The sequence below is a fragment of the Barbus barbus genome (genome assembly GCF_936440315.1).
Source record: "Barbus barbus genome assembly, chromosome: 9".
Classification (NCBI taxonomy): Eukaryota; Metazoa; Chordata; class Actinopteri; order Cypriniformes; family Cyprinidae; genus Barbus; species Barbus barbus.
Window position 1 is genome coordinate 16,543,594 of NC_136737.1, and position 19,309 is coordinate 16,562,902.

At 41.4% G+C, this 19,309-nt stretch overlaps 1 protein-coding gene across 4 annotated transcripts in view; it reads left to right on the plus strand.

The window, feature by feature from the left end:
- Positions 1–19,309, plus strand: part of LOC306875327 (nuclear factor 1 A-type) — a 135,273-nt gene that overhangs the window by 76,457 nt on the left and 39,507 nt on the right. For all 4 annotated transcript variants that reach the window (XM_079425817.1, XM_079425815.1, XM_079425814.1 and 1 more), the window contains exons 3-6: positions 2,690–2,755; positions 10,233–10,307; positions 17,044–17,161; positions 18,820–18,947. In XM_079425817.1, coding sequence (XP_079281943.1) covers positions 2,690–2,755; positions 10,233–10,307; positions 17,044–17,161; positions 18,820–18,947 — 387 coding nt within the window. The remainder of the gene's footprint in view (positions 1–2,689; positions 2,756–10,232; positions 10,308–17,043; positions 17,162–18,819; positions 18,948–19,309) is intronic.

A 19,309-nucleotide genomic window follows, 5' to 3' on the forward strand; every position in this document is an offset into this window, starting at 1 on the left:
ACGTATAAGCAACCTGAGCCCGTCTCAATTATCCCGGGCTTGTTATCGGACGCTAAACGACGTCGTTTTACTTCGGCGTCCCTTTTCGATTGTTCTGTAATGAATTCCGTTGTCGAATCGAGGCGGAATAACACGTCGACTGAGTCACTCCAGGTTGCTTTTCTTCTCCCACACCCGAGCGGCGTTCCCATCTTTTTGATGGTGTGAGAACAAAATTAGAGATACACAGGAACCATCCCTCCTCTGTCTTTCAATCGGCGGCCCATAGAGTGGCTTGTTATGCTCTTGTATAGAGGATTTAGGCCTGGTGAATGGGCCTGTTTGTGCACGGTATTTAGTTGTTTGTTGTTTAGTGTCTTTTTTTTGTTGTTTATTTCGGGCGGGAGGGGTTTTTTTGTTTCCCCCCTCGCTCTCCGAGGGCCCTCGACAGGGGGTAAATGCAGATGTGACACACAGAGTCTGGGTCTCACGCCTCATTTGCATATTTAATTAGCAATGGGCACTGTGTGAGAGAGCACTTGGTCCACGGAGGGCAACTGGGAGAGTGTGTGAAAGTCCCCGCACACACGCACCCACCCGGCACCCGGTTTCCCGGCCCCTTTGGTTGCGCTTTCACATATCTCTGGGCTGTTGCTGGGGCGGGGGGTGTTACTGGGTGTTTTTTTTTTTTTTTCGTGTTTCGGCCCACTCTTCAGATTGCCTTTGTTTTAAACTGTTGATGCAGACGGCAATGCTGAGCTGAATGCAAACAAGGCCTTAAATTGTTTACTTTGTCTAGGAGCAGATGAAGGGGCTGGGCAAACTTCTTTTTTTTTTGGTGGGGGTCTGGGTTTTGCTTTTCTTCTTTTATCAAAAGTTACTTTCCGTGATTTATTGTATATATACGTTTTATTTGAAATTTGAATGCATTTACATTTTTGTATGCTAACATTGCACAATTTAGCCTATGGGTTGCATTTGTGTTCCAAAGTGACATGTATTCTGTCAGAAATGAAGTGGAAGATGTCATAAATCTTTTTCTTCTTTTATCAAAATTTTCTTTCTGTATTTATCGTTAAATGCATTTTTGTATTTTAATTTTTGTGCAGTTTAGCCTTTGTTACAAAGTGATGTTTTGACGTACATTCTGCCCAAAAATAGGTGAAAAGGTCATGAATATTCTTCGTCTTTTATCAAAAATTTGTTTTCCGTGATTTATCATTAACCAAAATTTGAAGAATTATTGTACGCAAATTATTGCGCAGTTTAGCCTGTTAGTTACATTTGTGTTCCAAAGTGATGTTTTAATGTTTATTTTTCCAAAAACTAAAGTGAAAAAAGTCTTGTATCTTTTTCTTTTATTAAAAATAGTTTTTCTGTGATTAGCTGAAATTTAAAGCATTTTTATACACAAATGTTTCTGAGATTTCGCCATTTAGTTCAAATTGTGTTCCAAAGTGATGTTCCAACATATATTCTGCCAAAAAAAATGAAGTGAAAAGGTCCTGAATCTTTTTCTTCTTTTATTAAAATTTGTTTTCTGTGAGCATTTTTGTACACTAATTTTTGCACTTTTAGTCTTTTAGTTTAATTTGTGTTTCAAAGTGATATTTTTAACATGTATTCTACCAAAAAATTAAGTGTAAAAAGTCATGAATCAGATTCCGATCCCAACTTCGCCAGCCATTTTGTTTCGTGCGCTTGCTAGCACGACATAGGTAATATTTATCCCAGCATGACTATTTTATCACAAGTGGGAAATCAATACTCACCCCAGCTTCTAAATCATCTTAAAGGGTGTTTCTTTGCAATTTTTGCCTGTCGTAGAAGAGTTAAAGGGACCTGGGTGAATCTTTGCGAAAGTTCCCTTAACGCCACGGCACGAATCATTGCTATCGCAGCTAATGGCACCGTTAAAGAGCACTTCTTGGGAGAAATCAGAGCCCATCAAATTTATAGGGCCTTTTTTATGCAGTACATCCAGGTCTGAAGGCTTTCTCTCTCTCTAGACTTATTTCCATAAGTGCCTCGGCTGCAAATAGCACACTCAGTGTGAATTCACAGCCCAGACCCCACTGTCGGTCTGACCTACCGAGCCGCGTGCCAAAAGGACATTGGCTAGAGTACAGTTAGACCTTCTATTCCGATAACTTCCCTTTGCGTCTGAATGCTAATAAGTACTATCTGAAATTTACAGTTGGGCCTGTCATGATTTATATAATCAAAATTTACTTTTCTTTTATTTTGTAAATTGGATCTATTTACGTTTTGTTATAATTATACGTCTTAATATATATTATAAAATGTAATTTACCGTATTGTTCACATATAAGTATTTAATAAACCACATTAATTAACCTGTTAAATTACATCCGCAGTCATTTAAAGCCTAGAAAGACGGTGTATTTTTACGACGCTTGCAGTTGTCTGTCAACCTATACTGTGGTAGCAGTCAGCTCGATTGAACCGCCAACACGGTGGCCTCCTGTGTACATACATCAGCATAGGGTTTCACCTGCGTGGCCAGTGTGCGGTTGGCTGCCAGACTGCACGGTTAGCATGGTGATTCCTTGGTACTCTGGACTAGACGTTTTGTATCTTGAGTCTTTAGACTGCAGAAACAGTTTTCGAGAAGCTGTCAAGTGCATGATTTCACTGTGGTCATGAAACAAAAGTCTCACTTTCTTTTTCTTTGTGTATTTTTCTATAGAAACGGGGCAGTCTGAAAGTCCGAACCAGCCCAGTGAAGGCGACATCAAGGACCAGCCAGAAAATGGTGAATGTTTCTGGTCATATTTCGCAATATATCCAAATCCCGAACATTATACAGGTTTTTGGAGCCATGGCCTAACGTTAACACATTTGCTCTAGAGGACCTTTGGAGTTCATACATTCTTGAAAATAAAGATTATAAATGGTTCCATTAAGAACCATTAACGTCCATGGAGTCTTTTCATTGTGCAAAAGGTTCTTCATTGGAGGAAAGAGATTAGATCATTTTTTTATATTATTAAAGGGATAGAAAATGAAAATTCTGTCATTAATTACTCACCCTCATGTCGTTCCAAACCCATAAGACCTTCGTTCATCTTCGGAACACAAATTAAGATTTTTTTATGAAATCCAAGAGCTTTCTGACCCGCCATAGACAGCAATGCAAATGATACGTTCAAGGCCCAGAAAGGTAGTAAGAACATCGTTAAAATAGTCCATGTGACATCAGTGGTTCAACCGTAATTTTATGAATTTACGAGAATACATTTTTTGCACAAAGAAAACAAAAATAACCCCTTTATAATAATAGCTGTTCACTAAAAGGTTCTTTTGGTAACCAAAAATGGTTTTACTAAACCTTTTGAAACCTTTATTTTTTAATGTTGTATGGGAAATGCTGGTTTAAATCTGGCCTACATTATATTGTCCCCAAAATATAGCTAGTTCTTGTTAGCTAGTTGAGCTATAGTAATAACTAGTTTGCGAATTTTTCACGTCATCGAAGCTCCAGGACTCGCTCTCTCCTCTGAGAAGATTAGCGTGAGTGTGTTAGTATAAGCCAGAGGTGGGTGATTACTCTTAAGAGGATTGCATCCACGTAAACTTGTGCAAAAAATGGCATGTTTCCAGCGCAAACGGAGAATTGTTCTAAAGGGGCTCTTTTAAAACAAACACAGAGCAGCAATTCCGCTGATTTTGTGTGTGTTTACAAATTATTAGCGGACAATGAAACAGTCTGTGTCGACTGATTTACAGTTTGAGAAAACATAAACACGATGATTGAATGGAAACAGTCTCCTGTTTGCTTGAGTTTAAACAGAGAATGATGTTGAAAAGTCCCACTTTATCCTCCCTCAACCCCCCTGGAGCTCCGTTACGTGCGCGTCCCTCAACACTGGATTATAAGGCATATTTTCCTCCTAATTTAAAGATTATCGCAGATGTGCGCTGCGAAGCTTGAGCTATTATTTCCACGCCCTTGTGTGTGACACCAACATCGCCCTGTTTACTCAGATTAGAGGATACAGACAGATGAGCGTGTTCATCTCTCTCATCCTGCATGTAGCTGATATTATCTTTTCATCTCTCTCTCTCGTCATGAACTGAAGATCACCCCTGAGTTGTGCCGATATAGGCTGCACATAATCACTCCGCTAATGTCTTTTTTTTCATATTTTCTCTCCTGTACAAACTCGCTCCATCTGGTATCTGTATCTGTCATCCGTGATCTTCGGATTATTTCCGAAGCGGTACAGGCCAGTCCCAATCCAGTCTGAGAACGCTGGTTTCATTCTTTTTGATTCACAAAACTGGTCTCAGATCAGCAGCTTTTGACATGCTGGATCTAAAAACAATATATCCAAACTTTACTTGAAGACCTGAGACTTTATTTCACTGATTTTTAAAGGGATAGTTCACCAAAAAAATTACTAACAGAGAAATTACACAATACTTTCAATGTTCTATTCCATTAGATGAAATTAAATATATGATAACAGTTTTTTTAATATTATTTATTTATTTATTGTGTGTGTATATGTGTGTCACGGTGCGCACAGCAAGGATGAACAAGGAACACGGAGACGAGGATAAACTCAAAATAACAGTCTTTAATAAATCCAAACAAGGCAGGGCAGACTCACAGAAACACCAGGGAGTAATGAGTAGACCAGACGAAATCAAACTGAACAGACAGGACTTAAATACACAAGATAATTAGACAAACACGGCTGGACAAGAATTAACTAATAATCACACTAAACAAGGACAGGAAACAAACCAAATAAGGAAACATACGGCGGGAACACATGACACACACGACAGAGGACTGACATAACTCCCCCCTCCCGGAAGGCGTGTCCCGTGCCTTAACAGTTCCACTGGGGGTGGGCGCTCTGGAGGCCTCTCGGGACACACACGGACAGGAACACAGGACGGGGACCTCCAGAGCGGAACAGATAGAACGGAGGCCATGGGAGCTCTGAAGGCCATGGCGGTGCAGGGAGCTCAGGAAGCCATGGCGGAGCAAGGGGCTCAGGAGGCCATGGTGGTGCAGGGAGCTCAGGAAGCCATGGCAGGTGGTCTTCGTGGCCGTGGCCTTGTCCCCCGGCCCGGCCACTCCAGCCGGAACCCTTCTACCCCCCCCCCCCATTAAAAAATTTCCATGGGGCAGCTAGAGGGTATCAGGAGCCCTCTGGGGCTAGACAGACAGGACAGGATATGACAGGACAGCCCACAGGAACAGGAAGCCCTTCTGGGCTAGCTCGGAAGCTGAGGCTTCTTCTGGGCATGACAAGGAGTCAGGGGCCCTCACAGGGTCCCTCAGCAACCGCCTCCACTTCCGAAACAAGGAAGCTGGGAATGGCCTCCGTGGCCACAATCAGAGGAGCCGCCTGCCCCAGACGAGTCTCCATGGACTTGACAAGACAAGACTAGATTAAAACGGTTCCTGTGGGCACAAGAAGACTTAAAAACGGCACTCCTGGCCGTGACGTGTGGACCGGATCCATGGGAATTAGGGCTGGAGTCAGTGGCGGCCGGCTTGCTTGAGTTGGCGGCAACCGGCGGGCTTGCCACATGCACTCCAGACGGGCTTGCCACATTAACTGCAGGCAGGCTTGCCACAAGACCTGCAGGCGGGCTAGGGAGAGCCGCGGACGGCGGCGTCGATCTCCCGCGAACGGCGGGCTTAGGGGAGCCGCGGACTGGAGGGAGCCGCGGACTACGGCGTGACTTGAGGGAGCCGCGGACGGCGGGTTGGCTTTCCCTACAGACGGCGGGCTTGGGAGAGCCACGGACGGTGGCGGATATCTCCCGCGATTGGCAGGCTTGAGGGCTCGCGGCCAGTGGATTCGCAGCACTCACGTGATCCCGCCGAACTCCCATGCCTCGAACTCTAACGAGTAGACCAGACGAAATCAAACTGAACAGACAGGGCTTAAATATACAAGATAATTAGGCAAACACGGCTGGACAAGAATTAACTAATAATCACACTAAACAAGGACAGGAAACAAACCAAATAAGGAAACATGATGCGGGAACACATGACACACACGACAGAGGCCTGACAATGTGTGTGTATATATATATATATATATAAAATATATATAAAATATATAAATTTATAAGATATATTTACATATTTTATTCCTTTTATTAATTAAAAAATATTTTTTTATTTTTATGAAATTATATAATCATATATATATATATATATATATATATATATAATATATATATATATATAATTTTGTCTTCTGAAGCAGAAATTTATATTGTTATTTGCTGAAAATCTTCTAAATATAATCTTCCAAATCTAAATATATTGTGTCATGAAGATGCGTGATTTGAGAGCTACATAAGAATGGAAAAGAGCAGCCAGGAAAAATATCACATATTTGCTTGTATGGAAGAAGGACAGTCATACGGGTTTGAAATGATATGAGGGTGAGTAAATGATGACAGAATTTTTATTTAGAGTGAGCTATCCCTTTAAAGACCACTGACTCCTTTCTCTGCTTGTTAAATACTGTCAGATGTAGCCTGAGGCTATCACACACTTCCACCATTTCCCTGTCACCACCTCTATTTCTCCTTATTTCTGTCTCCCTCTCGTCCCCGATGCAGGAAAACATAACCAACTTTTTTTTTTCCATGGTTTGTTTTTGCTGGTAAACCTTGACCCTTGTGCTTCATGCTGCGTGCACTTTCACAAAGCTGGCTGCTGCCTTTCTGGGACGGGGCAGCCGTTGCACAATCCGCAGACTATTAGATAAGGCCAGAGGATATCCTCTCCTTTACAAGCCCAGGAGAAAGAGAGAGGGGAGGTGAGAAGTCCATAACGGAGAGCGCAAGAAAATGGAAAAGAATGTGAGAGACGTTTGCTAAGAAGCTAGTAAAAATGGTTAAACAGTTGTTTACTGCCTCTTGTGAGGCTTGTTTATGGGTAGTTGTCAAATGTCAAGCTGTGGATACTTCATCTTCATCACCATTTGAAAAGAGATTTTTCTTGTTATAGAACAACTTTGATTTAAAGTCAATAAAAATAAAATTTGACAGTTTTTACTTACATCTGGTATGTAACGGACACTTCACTATCCAATCATCAACTTGCTCAGCCTCTTAAACAACTTCTAGTCTCTGATGGCATCGCCAAGGCCGTGTGTTCTATTAGAGATTGCAATTCACCCATTGTTTTAGCAAATCGTTGTTCTATCCAATCACTTTATGACCAAAAAAATTAAGCCCCGCACCTTTTCCCATTGAATATCTTTTTTTACTCATTTTATAATACTTATTCCTGATCGGTGTTAATCTGATGTTTATCTGAGAAAAAAAAACAATCTTCATAATAACTTGCTCCACCTCTTAAACGACTTTCCATCTCTGATGACATCACCAATGGCAGTTTACACAAATAGCAATTTAGCCGTTGTTTTTGCTAACTCTCATTCACGTCACATGACTCCATTCTGGTATGTAACACAGTTGTCACAATTAGTTTTCACTTACTAATCAACTAAAAACAAGACCTGCTCCTTTTTTAGATCTTTGTATATTTTTGTTTACTCATTTAAAGACACAAAAAATTTACACAACATCCTTGATACGTTCACCTAAAGTCTTGACGTTGAATAAAAAAAGTTGTTTTTTGTCAACTACCCAGATACAGTATAGGTTTGCTTGTCCCGAGGCCCAGTGTAGTTCCATACGACACTCTTGTTGCTGCGCTGGAGGCTTGTTGAGGTCTCGGTGCTGCTGTGAAAGACGAACCCTGGCCCCTCCCTACATGTGTGTGCGGCGCTACAGTGGACACAGCTGGGAGTGATTATCCGTGTTGAGATATAGAAGCCCTGCCCCTTCCCTCGCCCCTGCCTCCCTATATGAGGCACTCATGGAAATGCCCTCGGTGAACTCTGGGTGCATATGCTCCCTATATTGGAATTCTAGTGACGAAGGCTCCTTTGCTCGCCCGCTCTCCCTCCTCAACTCCATTGCGTCATGCCTCTATTTTCTAAGTAATGGTGCACCTCACTTGTGCTCTGTATTATTGTTGTTTCACAGTATGTACAGCTGTGTGGAAACTTTGACTTTTTGCCTTTCTCGCTCTCGACCCTGTAGCCCACTGTCCTCGTTGCGTTGTCGTTTTGTAATCTACCTTGACTTCCTGCCACATGCCCTCTAACATATGTCTCCCCTCCTTCTGATACCTCCCCGAACAAACTCTATCTCACTTCTTCTCAATCTCAGGGGCATCTGTGCAGGAATGCTCTCCGTGTCTGCAGTCTTTTAGCTCATGTCAGCACTTTCTCTTGCAATGAGCCATAGATATTACCCCCCCCCCCCCCCCCCCCCCCCCCGTCCCTCTCTCTCTCCTTCTCTTCTCTCTCTCTGTTTTTATTATTTATTATTCTGCCCGTCCACATGCTATACGTCTCCTCATCTAGCCAGTCAAGACTAAACTCATTTCTATTGTTGGTTTTATAGCTCACCAGCCACCGAGCAGCACAGGAAGTCGTTTAATAGCTACATCACTTCTTCTTGAGATTCGTCTTGTCCCCCCCGCTATACATATATTATTTTCTCTGGAGAAGGAGCCTAGGCGAGCAATGCAATGTCTTGTAAATAAAACTTTTAAGATTCTTATGTTTTGCATTTATTTACATAATGTGAGCTGGTGTTGAGTTTGATCATTTGCCGAGTTCTTGTTGCCGTTATTGAGGATGTAATATGTTTAAATAAAAAATAGATTTTTTGTTACAGAAGAAATTATCAAGAACATTTGAAATTATTCAGAAATAAATATATAATTTATGTATACATCCTATTTTTTGTTTTCTAAAAATGTATATATATATATTAGCGCTGTCAAACGATTAATCGCAATAAATCGCATTCGGAAATAGAAGTTTTTGTTTACATGTTAATATGAGTGTGTACTGTGTATATTTATTATGTATATATAAAAGCACACACATACAATATATATATTTTGAAAATATTTAAATGTATATATTTATATTCATATAATTTATATTATATATAAATATATTTGTTATATAAACAACATATTTTTCTTAAATATATACAAGCATGTGTTTGTATTTATATATACATAATAAATATACACAGTACACACACATTATGTGAACAAAAACTTATTTTGGATGCGATTAATCTCGATTAATCGTTTGACAGCGCTAATATATATATTTTATATAGTTTCAGTTTCACTCTAAATAAATTAGTTTAGGCTTGCCATTTATTAAAAATATTATTGTTTATAATGAATAATGCAATCATTTGTTTGTTTTATGCAAATTCTTTATTCCTATTATGAATACCAGTAAACTTTTTTGTTGAGTGAGGACAAATAAAATACAATTTAAAGTGTTTGTAATTATTTTTTTTTTACTAGTATTTAACGTAAATTTTTATCTACACACTTATACAAATTATTTTCTCAGCAATGACTTTTGAGTGCAACTTATTTTCCGTTACTTGTATTTATATTTATATTTATTTTATCTTATAGTCCTCACTTTCGCAACTACCACATTTCTGTTGCACTCTATTAACTTCTAAAGTAGTGCATTCTGTATTTACCATATCATAAGATTATGTCTAACTTGTGATGATTAATCTTGACATATCAGCAGTTTTTCACACAATATGTAAGAGCAGGTCATTATGTGAAATGCAGTCCACACTGAATGCATGTTTTGATTCTGTGGTGTTGGATGGTAGTAAGTTTAGGGTCGTCTGGTTGTCTGTGGTTGAATCTGAGGCTGATATGGGCTGCTCCAGCACAGCAACAGCCCGCAGGATGTGTGGCAGGTCTTGGGTCAGCCGTAGTCAGCACAATGAACACAGCAATTGTGGTCTGCCTGTCTGCTGGAAGAGGCAACCGATTTCTGCCTGCCACAAAGAATGTGTTAGACTGAAATTTCACCACATATCATATGTAAACACATATATAATCGTGCTTTCCTGTGCAGCTCCTTGTTTATGTGTGTGTGCTGCACCGCAAAGAGCCTCTGCCCCACAGTACTGCAGACACTCATGGGACCAAATCCAGATGTTCTCTACCCTCAGTGTCACTCTAAACACTCCCTATTCCCTTCCCTGCTGGGACTGTGTGTGTGTGTGTGTGTGTGTGTGTGTGAGTGTGTTGTTGACATAAACGCTGTCATTCCTCTGTATTTTGTCATGTTCATTCCAATAACAGTCTACTCTTTCTTTTTTTTTCCTTTTAGGGCACCTTGGCTTCCAGGACAGTTTCGTCACATCAGGTGTCTTCACCGTCTCTGAGCTCGTGCGAGTCTCACAGAGTAAGATCTCTACAACTCCCTGCCCACTGCAGAAAACTGTTTTGGCTTCTTTTACATTTATCAGAAAGTCTAGGATACATTTAGTCAAGAAGCAACATTGCATTAGATGTTAAGACTTGTTTTCATTCAATGTGTCTTTAATATGCGTGTAGTTTTTAAAAATATAGGTCAATGTCATGACACTTATTCACTTTTTCAAAAATACATAAAAAATTCAGTTAATAAATTATGAATATATTTCATGATGAACATATTTTTAAATTCTGAATAAAATAAACATAATGTTGTGCAACTCCTAAAAATATATATTTATAAAGTAATAATATTTAATTAATTTATCATTAAAATGAACATTTTACTTAACTTTTACTTAAATACATAACTTTTTTATTAACAAAAATTTCTTAAAACAAATATTTTTAAAAAGTCCTTTTTCCATTATTAATCTATTTTCACATTGTCATTGAAAGATGTCATTGAAAGATCTTTTAATATTTTTAACTGAAAAACAAGTTTTAAAAAAAACTCCTGGTAAGTCAGTTATAACTTTACTTTTAGAAGTAAAATCAATTGAGCTTTCATAATGAACCTAAAAACATGTCAACTTCATGAGAGGTGTTGTGTAAGGGTCACAATCTTAAACGTGGCATGATTTAGTGCTGTAAGTTTCCTTAGACCTGTTACACCCTAGTATGTGAAGGCCAGCAGCACAATAAAACCGCAACATCTGAAGCACCCCAGTTCAATTCAGCCCAAAGGTAGGATGAGGCTAGTGATTAACCAGTGTGCTGGAGGAAAGCTTCTCTGGTTTCTCAGAGCTGTTTTCAGAACAATGGGCTGAATCCACTATCCCTCCACTCATTAGAAATCGAAACACCAGCGAAATGCAGCAGTCAGCTGAAAGTGCTTCATTGCAGTGCGGTTCAACAGTACTTGGACTCTCTAAAGTACAAACTAAGTTTTTTTGTGCAGTCTTTTTTAGACAGTGTTTCTTTTATGAGCTGTTTTCCGTAAATAAGTTGTACTTTTATTGCGGATGCAGTTTTTCATAAGTTAAATGTTTGGTGTTTAAATTTATTTCTAAAGAGAAGATAGTGAGAATTTTCGCAACTTGAGGAAACAATCGAGTCATTCCAAGATTGATAGAGCGATTAAGGCAGAATGCAGAAGAAGAAAAGTAGACTTTCCCGAGGAGGCAGGGAGGATGGGACGGGAGTAAAAAACGTGACCTTTAAAAATTGCAGACGTTCACGGTGGAGAGTGACAGACCGCAGCGCGATCCATACGTGCCTGTCGATACCCGCTAACAATAGCCGATCCAAAGCGCCTGTCAGCACTCACTGGAGCCTTCTGATCAAAGGTGCATTGATCACACGCCTTCGTGACCTAATCCTGGGCGAAGGAGAGGAGAAGAGGGTGTCATGGGGCCTGGGCAAAGAGCCCACCGTGGTCTCACCTCGCAGTCTGCCTTCAAAAAACCCTCAAAGTGCCTGCCAATGCAAAGACAGCGTCTGGAGAGAACAAACATTTGGGTGCCACTACATTCTGGCGACGTGACAGCAGACGGGCGGAAGGAAACGTATGGGTCAACGTGAGTCCAGCATGCGTGTGTTAGGCGATGCAAAAGGATGCGGAAAATGATGAAAGGTATCAGGAGAGAGAGGAAGACAGAGACATTAAAACTCAGCCAGTACTGTGCTGCATCAGAACTCCTGGCGTATGATGGTAACAAGATTAAGGAATATGCATAATTGATCCAGCTCTGCGGAGAGATCGGCTTTTATCCTAACATCTGTGACACACTGAGAAGAAAAGCAAATGCTGGGTGGCATATGCTGGATGTTCAATTGAAATCAAAGTGTTCTGCTCTCTTTTTTCCATCGTTCTTTTTATTCTTCTTTCCTCTCCACAGTCCAGTGGCTCTTAGTCAGCAGGGGGTTGCCGATGTTGGTCTAAAGAGCATGTTACTCTTGAGCCCCAAAGGAAGTTGAACAGGAAGAGGATTTTAGTGAAGTTTACCTTTTCACAAACTTTGAATGCTGGCTTGCTTGAAAGTTTTGAAAATGCCTAGATAGATAGATTTTCCAGAATGCATCGCTTTTTTTTTTGAATATCAATTCTTTAAATCCCCAACTGAAGTTTCTGACACGTGGCCAATTCATTCAAATTCACACTTGTGAATTGAAATTGAGCCAGTTCTTCAATTTTGCGGTAATCCACAACAATAGTCCACTGATCACTCGAGCGGGGCATCTTAAAAACTCCTTCACCTCGTCATCCACTCTCTACAGAACAGCGGGAGAGTTGACAGAATCTCACCCTCCTGCGTCAACCATTTTCCTTCCTTAATGGGCAATACCATCTAAAAAGTTCAGCAGTCAGCAAAGCCCACAGTTAGCATAAGTCCTCTAACAGGATTGCTCCCTATGGAGTGACTGTGAATTAAAGTGCTGTATGCATGCACACTCATGACTTTGGTAGCTTCTTGTGGAAGGCACCGAGATGATGCTGTTGATTGAAGTGAAGAGGGTAAGTGCACCAGATTGGAAGATGGGTAGAAGAGGGTAATCTGGTGTACTGAAGTGGCGTATGAATTGCCCAGAGGAGTTCCGATGGGGCTTCTGTGTGGGAGCGTCTGGCAGATTTATTTAAGGGGTTGAGTGCAGGCTCGTGCCTGTTCGGAAGATGAAAGGTTGTGATATTGAATGGACAACGGGCTGCCTTAGCCCTTCCCTGACTATACACTATGACCTTGGCTTTGTGCACCCATTACACAATTCAGTGGCAGCCCAATCGAATCTGCTTCTGTCGATCAATATCCTATTAAAGCACCACACAAAAAAGGAGAGGAAGAGAACGAGAGAGAGAAGGAGGGGCCGTCGGTAGTGGGGGAGAGCGAAATGAAAGTCTCCATAAAGTTAGCCACTACAGCTACGTTTTTGTAAATGGAACTCCACATAATTGGCCAGTCGATACCAAGCTGGGGTAATTTCGGAGATTGGGTCCGCCTTTCCATATCCTCCTCCCTCCCCATGCTCCTCCTTCATCTGCTATTCCCTTCTACCTTCTCGACTCTTGCAGGGTTGTTAAACATTCCCAGGAAGAGCCACGAGTTTGTTTTTTCCTTACAGCTTGCCCCCGTATGAAGTCGGACACTGTCACGCCACAGCTTGGCATGCTGTCAAGCTCAGGTGAGCAAGAGGACTTGTACGTGAGCCAGTTTTACTGTTGCTGCCGCCCACTCAGAGCCTCTCCAGAGGAGATTGCGAGGGCTACAGAAGAGACAGGAGAGGATACGGGATTAGGATGAGGTTATTGTTATTAGTCCGCCTGCAAGAGCCTCGCAGAAATGTTGGCAAGCAGCAAGGCAGCGTGATCCAGGGGCAGGGACACCTGGAAATCCATGGGTGAAGGCCGGGTGCTGGCACAGACCATTTAGCCATATGACCGAACAGGGGGAGTGGATGAATTATGGAGTAGGAGAGCAGGCCGCTGTGGCAGAAACACTGCCGAGCTGCACCAGTGGGGATACGCCCACCAGTCTTGTCAGCACTGTGCCAACACTGGGCCAAAGCCTGCCAGTGGGCAGTGCCATCTGCAGTGAAATGCACACATGAGGCTTGAATCTTATTAATACTAGCTTGCCATAAAATGCCCTACATTTTCATTATAATAAAAATAGATATGCTGTAAAAGTAGGAATGCACCAATATGTTGATTCTGTTCAAATTTCCTCATGCTCATGTCATTCCAAACCTTTGAGTCGTCTCTAGAACACCAAAAAAGATATGCTGAAGAAATGTCAAATTTTTCATCCAGCTACAGGTTTGGAATGACTGGAGGAAATTATGTGATTTTTGGGTGAACTACCTCTTCAAGTCAAACCAGCAAGGTGGTAAACCATTAACCTGCTGATCATCAGCTGTTCTTCACTTTTAACAAGGAGTAGTAATATGCTGAGTCCAGGACTACTTCTTGACCTTCCTCAACTGGACACCGACCTGCGTGAGGTTCCTTCTGCCTTCTCTTCTCATTTGATGGGAAACTACACAGTGAAGGTGTAAGGTCTAGCCCCATGCGAACCCTCTTCTCCAGACTGAGAACTCTGGACCGATGCTGTAGGTCTATATCCACACAGGAGCTGATCCAGCAGAAAACCCGAACGAAGACCTGTCAAAGCTCACTGACTTCAGACCAGCTCTAGATGAGATCCCATCACGCCACGGTCCTCTCGCTCAATAAAGCGATGAGGAGTAAGGCGGGGGGAAGACGGGGTGAACAGACGTCCAGGGTTTTGAAGTTGATTGCTGCTGCCTTTGTTGTCAAATGCTTCAATTTGAAAATCCGGCCTGAACAAAAGCCGATATTTTTTTCTTCTCTCTCTTTCTTCCTCCTCCCCCTGCTCTTTTCAAATGAATAACCTCCCCAGCTTTTGTAGATGCTTTAACAGCCAGTGTTTGGGTGGAGGGGAGGAGTATGTCTGTGTGTGTGTGTATGTTAAGAGGGATTGTCAACCCTTGAGACAAGAGACTACATCAAAAAACCTCCAACACATCCAGTAGACTCGGTCACTTTGCTGTCCGACAACAACTTCCTGTAACGGCCTCCAGTCTGAAACCTGTTTGCCTGGTTCTCTTTTACAATACTTTTACCTTGCTTTCTACAAAACTTACTATATGTTTAGAAAATGACGGAGTATTTTTAGTTCTTTTCGCAAGAAAATAAAGTGACAAAATGCACCAGTGCGGACTTTGACCCCAGAGGGTTAAATCGTAGCAATGGACGATATATCGGTACCACATCAGTTATCGGTCAATATTGGAGATATACATTTTTTTTTATTTAATATAGTTTTTATTTGGATTTCTTTTGCAGTCAACTAATTAATTTAAAAGATAACCACTTTTGTCAGGTTTAGCTAACTTGTGTGGCCCATTTTTTGGCCCAGATGCACAGCTAAGTAAACCCACTGGCTGCACTGCCATTCCTCTGCACTAAGTAAATAGAATAGATTGAAACATTTTGCTAATGTACTTTGCGCCCAGCAACTTGAAAGGTAAAGCAGTAAAGATCAGAGAGAGAGAGAACAGAAGGCGAAGGAGAGAAGAGAGAGAGAGATCAATGCCGGCCTGATAGCCACAGGCTTCATTTGGAATCCTCCAAGCGAAAGCACTTGATAAAGCCTTTAAGAGGTAGAGACTGCGGATTACCTTTATGATTGATTTCCATTCCAGTCAGACAGACTGCAGTGTGGTCATTTTTCTACCCAAACTGCAGCAGCAGGGCCGGCCGCTCTCGGCACGAGGGCGCGTTTGTGTGTATGTGTGTGCGCGTCGAGGGCCGGCTGAGTTACTGCAGCCCGGTGCCCAGGTTAGCTCTCACACAAATTACTTCACATGCTACTATTAGCCATGCAAATGCAGCCGGCTTTACTGCTCGTCATAAATAACCCGCGCTGCCACTTCTATTAGAGCGAAGGACCGCCCCCCCCCCCCCTCCAAAAAAAAAGGTTAACATAAAGCGATGACTCAGAAATTATAGCACTTCCTTTCTCACTTCCTACGTGTCCAAATTTTAGCTGTTGGCTAGTGCACAGGCTCTCTCTCCCTCCCTTGGTCCAACTTGCCCCTCTAGCCGTGTCCTCTTCCAATGTTAATTATGCAGCCCATTACCGTGTCTATCACAGTCCTCCATGCTGTCGCCACCCCCCCCCCCCCCCCAGCACCCCCCCCCCCCCCCCCCCCCCCCACACACACACACACACACACACACATACATACATCTCTCTCTCCGCTTGGGCCCGGCCTATTAGGTATGCAGGACCAGGCCCGCTCTCTTACACATTCGTGCTGTCCTCATCAAAAAATAGTGGTCTCAGTCACTATGAATATAAAGAGGCATCACGGCTTTATGTACTGTATGACAAAGGCGTTTGATGGAGCACTGCTCACCGATGACCTACAGAAAGGGGCACGGGGGGATTTGCAGCTTGAGGCGACTCGCTCAGGGAGGAAAGTTTTGTAACCAGCACAAGTGTTTCAGTAAGATAAGCAAATGTCAGTTGACTTATTTTTTTCTTTTGTTGAAAAAATTAAAAGTTTGAATTAAATTGAATTGGACACACCCAACAGGAAGTAGAATTTGAATGACAGGAAGAAGAAGAATTGTACAGAATATTAGCTTATTTTAGCGTATTTATTAAATCTATCTATCATCTATCTATCGTTCTGTCATTATATCTATCTATCGTTCTGTCATCTTGTTGCTCTGTTATTCTATCTATCTCTCTATCGTTCTATCTATAATTCTGTTGTTCTGTCGTTCTATCTATCTATCTATCTTATCTATCTATCTGTCTGTCTGTCTATCTATCGCTTTGTCTGTCTGTCTGTCTATCATTCTATCGTTCCATCTATCATTCTATTTGACTATTGATCATCCTATCTATCTATCGTTCTATTGTTTTATCTTTTTATTTATCATTCTATTGTTCTGTTTTTTTAGCTGCACTAACATGAAAATGTCAGCAATGTTTGATACAGTTGTCAGATTTTATTGCTGTTGTCAAATTAAAAAGTGAGCTTGTTACACACCCAAAATGGCGGTCAAGTGAACCAAGTCAAACTTTACTTGTACTTCAGCCATGGAAATGAAGATGAACTGCTTCAAAATGTGATGCTTAAGACCGTTTTTGTTCTCAGGTATTGATATTTGTTCTCTTTTCTGTGTGTGGCAGCCCCCATCGCGGCAGGGACGGGGCCCAACTTTTCGTTGGCAGACTTGGACAGCTCTTCCTACTACAGTATGAGCCCTGGGGCCATGAGGCGCCCCCTACCCAGCACTTCTTCTAGCAGGTATGCACTGGAAAGACACACACGCACACACTCTCTCTCCTTCACTCTGAGTCTTAATTAATCAGCCGAGGCAGAGATTGATGTGTTGGCTGAGCGTTCGAAGAGGCTGCAGGAGTCTGAGCTACACAAGCTTCCAGCATATGTGTGTCCACCTGGAACCTTCTCCCTCCGCCTACAGCCTACAGGCCAGTCGCACACACATACTGCTCCCCGATGTAAAACCGCACTACGTGGCGCCCCGTGTGTGTGGACAGATGTGTGCATGTTTGGATGTGTGTGTGTGTGCACAGCTGAAACGCAACATATAAATGGTCACTGTGATTTCACTGATGGGCCAAATTTCGCTGTCACTTTTACATAACACAGCATACCTAAAATCCACACGCATGCAAACGTACATAAACATTTGTGCTAATATTTAACACGTGCATTTGAAAATACAACAATCATCATGTGTATGTTCATCTTCGTCCATTTCCGTTAAACAAATTTGTTGAATATATCAGAATGCGCTCGTTAAGAGTATTTTTGGACATCATAGGTGCTTTTGATGCACAAAAATGTAGTTTAGAGCGCTAGCTCTCTAGCTTTGGAGTCCATGTGTGTGCGGTCGAATACATCTGTGTGTGTGTGTGTACATGTGTGCGTCTGCCCACATGCTTCAGTGGCCTCTTCAGCCAGGCCTGCCAAAGCAAACATCTGGAATAAGGACCCTGTGTGTGGCTGCATGCTAGAAACTAATTAAGCGATTATGAGTGAAAAACACCAGTAGGCCTTACATTAACAAATAAATGTCAGAGCTCAGCTTACAGCAGATAACTCACACACACATGACCACCAGCCTCCAATGACTCCTCACTTCTTCAGCTTGCACACGTCTTTGCTGTCCACCTTTTTGACTTGAATAAATATGTTGTATAGTCAATATAAAAATCTAATTTTACTATTTAACTTGTTAAAATGTCTTTAATTATTCTAAAAATAAGTTTTTAATAATTTTGTACTGAAATATGATAACTTTCTTCTCCTCTGAGATATCTTTTCCAGTGATAAAGATAAGTAAATAAGTAATTCATTTATATCAGACTTATTGTATATGATATTTATATCAAGTCCAGTTAATTAGTTATTTATTGATTGATTTCATTGATTTATTTAAAATTGAGAGCTATGTTAATAAATCTTTATCTATCTATCTATCATACATACATACACATACATATACACATTTCATGAAATACTGCAATAAATACATATCACAAAATGTAAAATAAATTAATTCATTTTTAAATTTAAACAATTTGTCAATATAGTTATATTTTGTATACTGTATTTTATATTTTTATATTAGTATTTAGCATTTTTATTTCATTTTATTTTATTGTCCTCCAAAGTGTTGTTGGGAAAAAACAATATTAAGAAATTATATCATAGCACATTATATATTATCCAATAAAATCAAGCCTCGTCCCTAAAACACATCGCATTAAGAAATTAAATGCTTTCTGAATGCACTTTAATGCTGCCTATAGCAATTATCTCAATCTGAATGATCACATTGGCCAAACAAAGCATGCTAGGAGAAAAAAACATATATTTGCAGAATGAAATGCGTTAAATTTTACTCATCCACCCTCTTTCTGTCTTTTGTCGCATAGTTCTGCAAAGCGTATCAAATGCATGGAGGATGAGGTGGACAGCCCGGGAGAGGAGTCCTACTACCCAGGTCAGGGACGCTCGCCTGGAAGCGGCAGCCAAGCCAGCAGCTGGCATGAAGTAGAGCCAGGTAACCGTCCACCCTGAAAGCCAGCCTCCCCCGGTGCTCACACACACACATATTCACACTCTCACACACTGTGGGGTTGCGGGTGGAGAGCGAGTGATCAGATCTGCTGTGTGTGTGTGTGTTTGTGCATCCTGTGCTGTGCGCTGGTTGTGGGACGGCAACAGCTGTGTGGGGATTATTTCTGTTTCTTCTTCTTCTATTTTTCTGGGAGGTTTCAGCATCTCTGATCCGTCTCTCCGGGTATGACATTTCGGAGATGGCACCCTCTAACTCAAATGGCACCTCATTTGTTTTTCTTTCCGAAAGATTTCTGCCGTCTGCCCCCCTCAGTCCATCTAAGACGTAAACTGTAGATGGCTTGT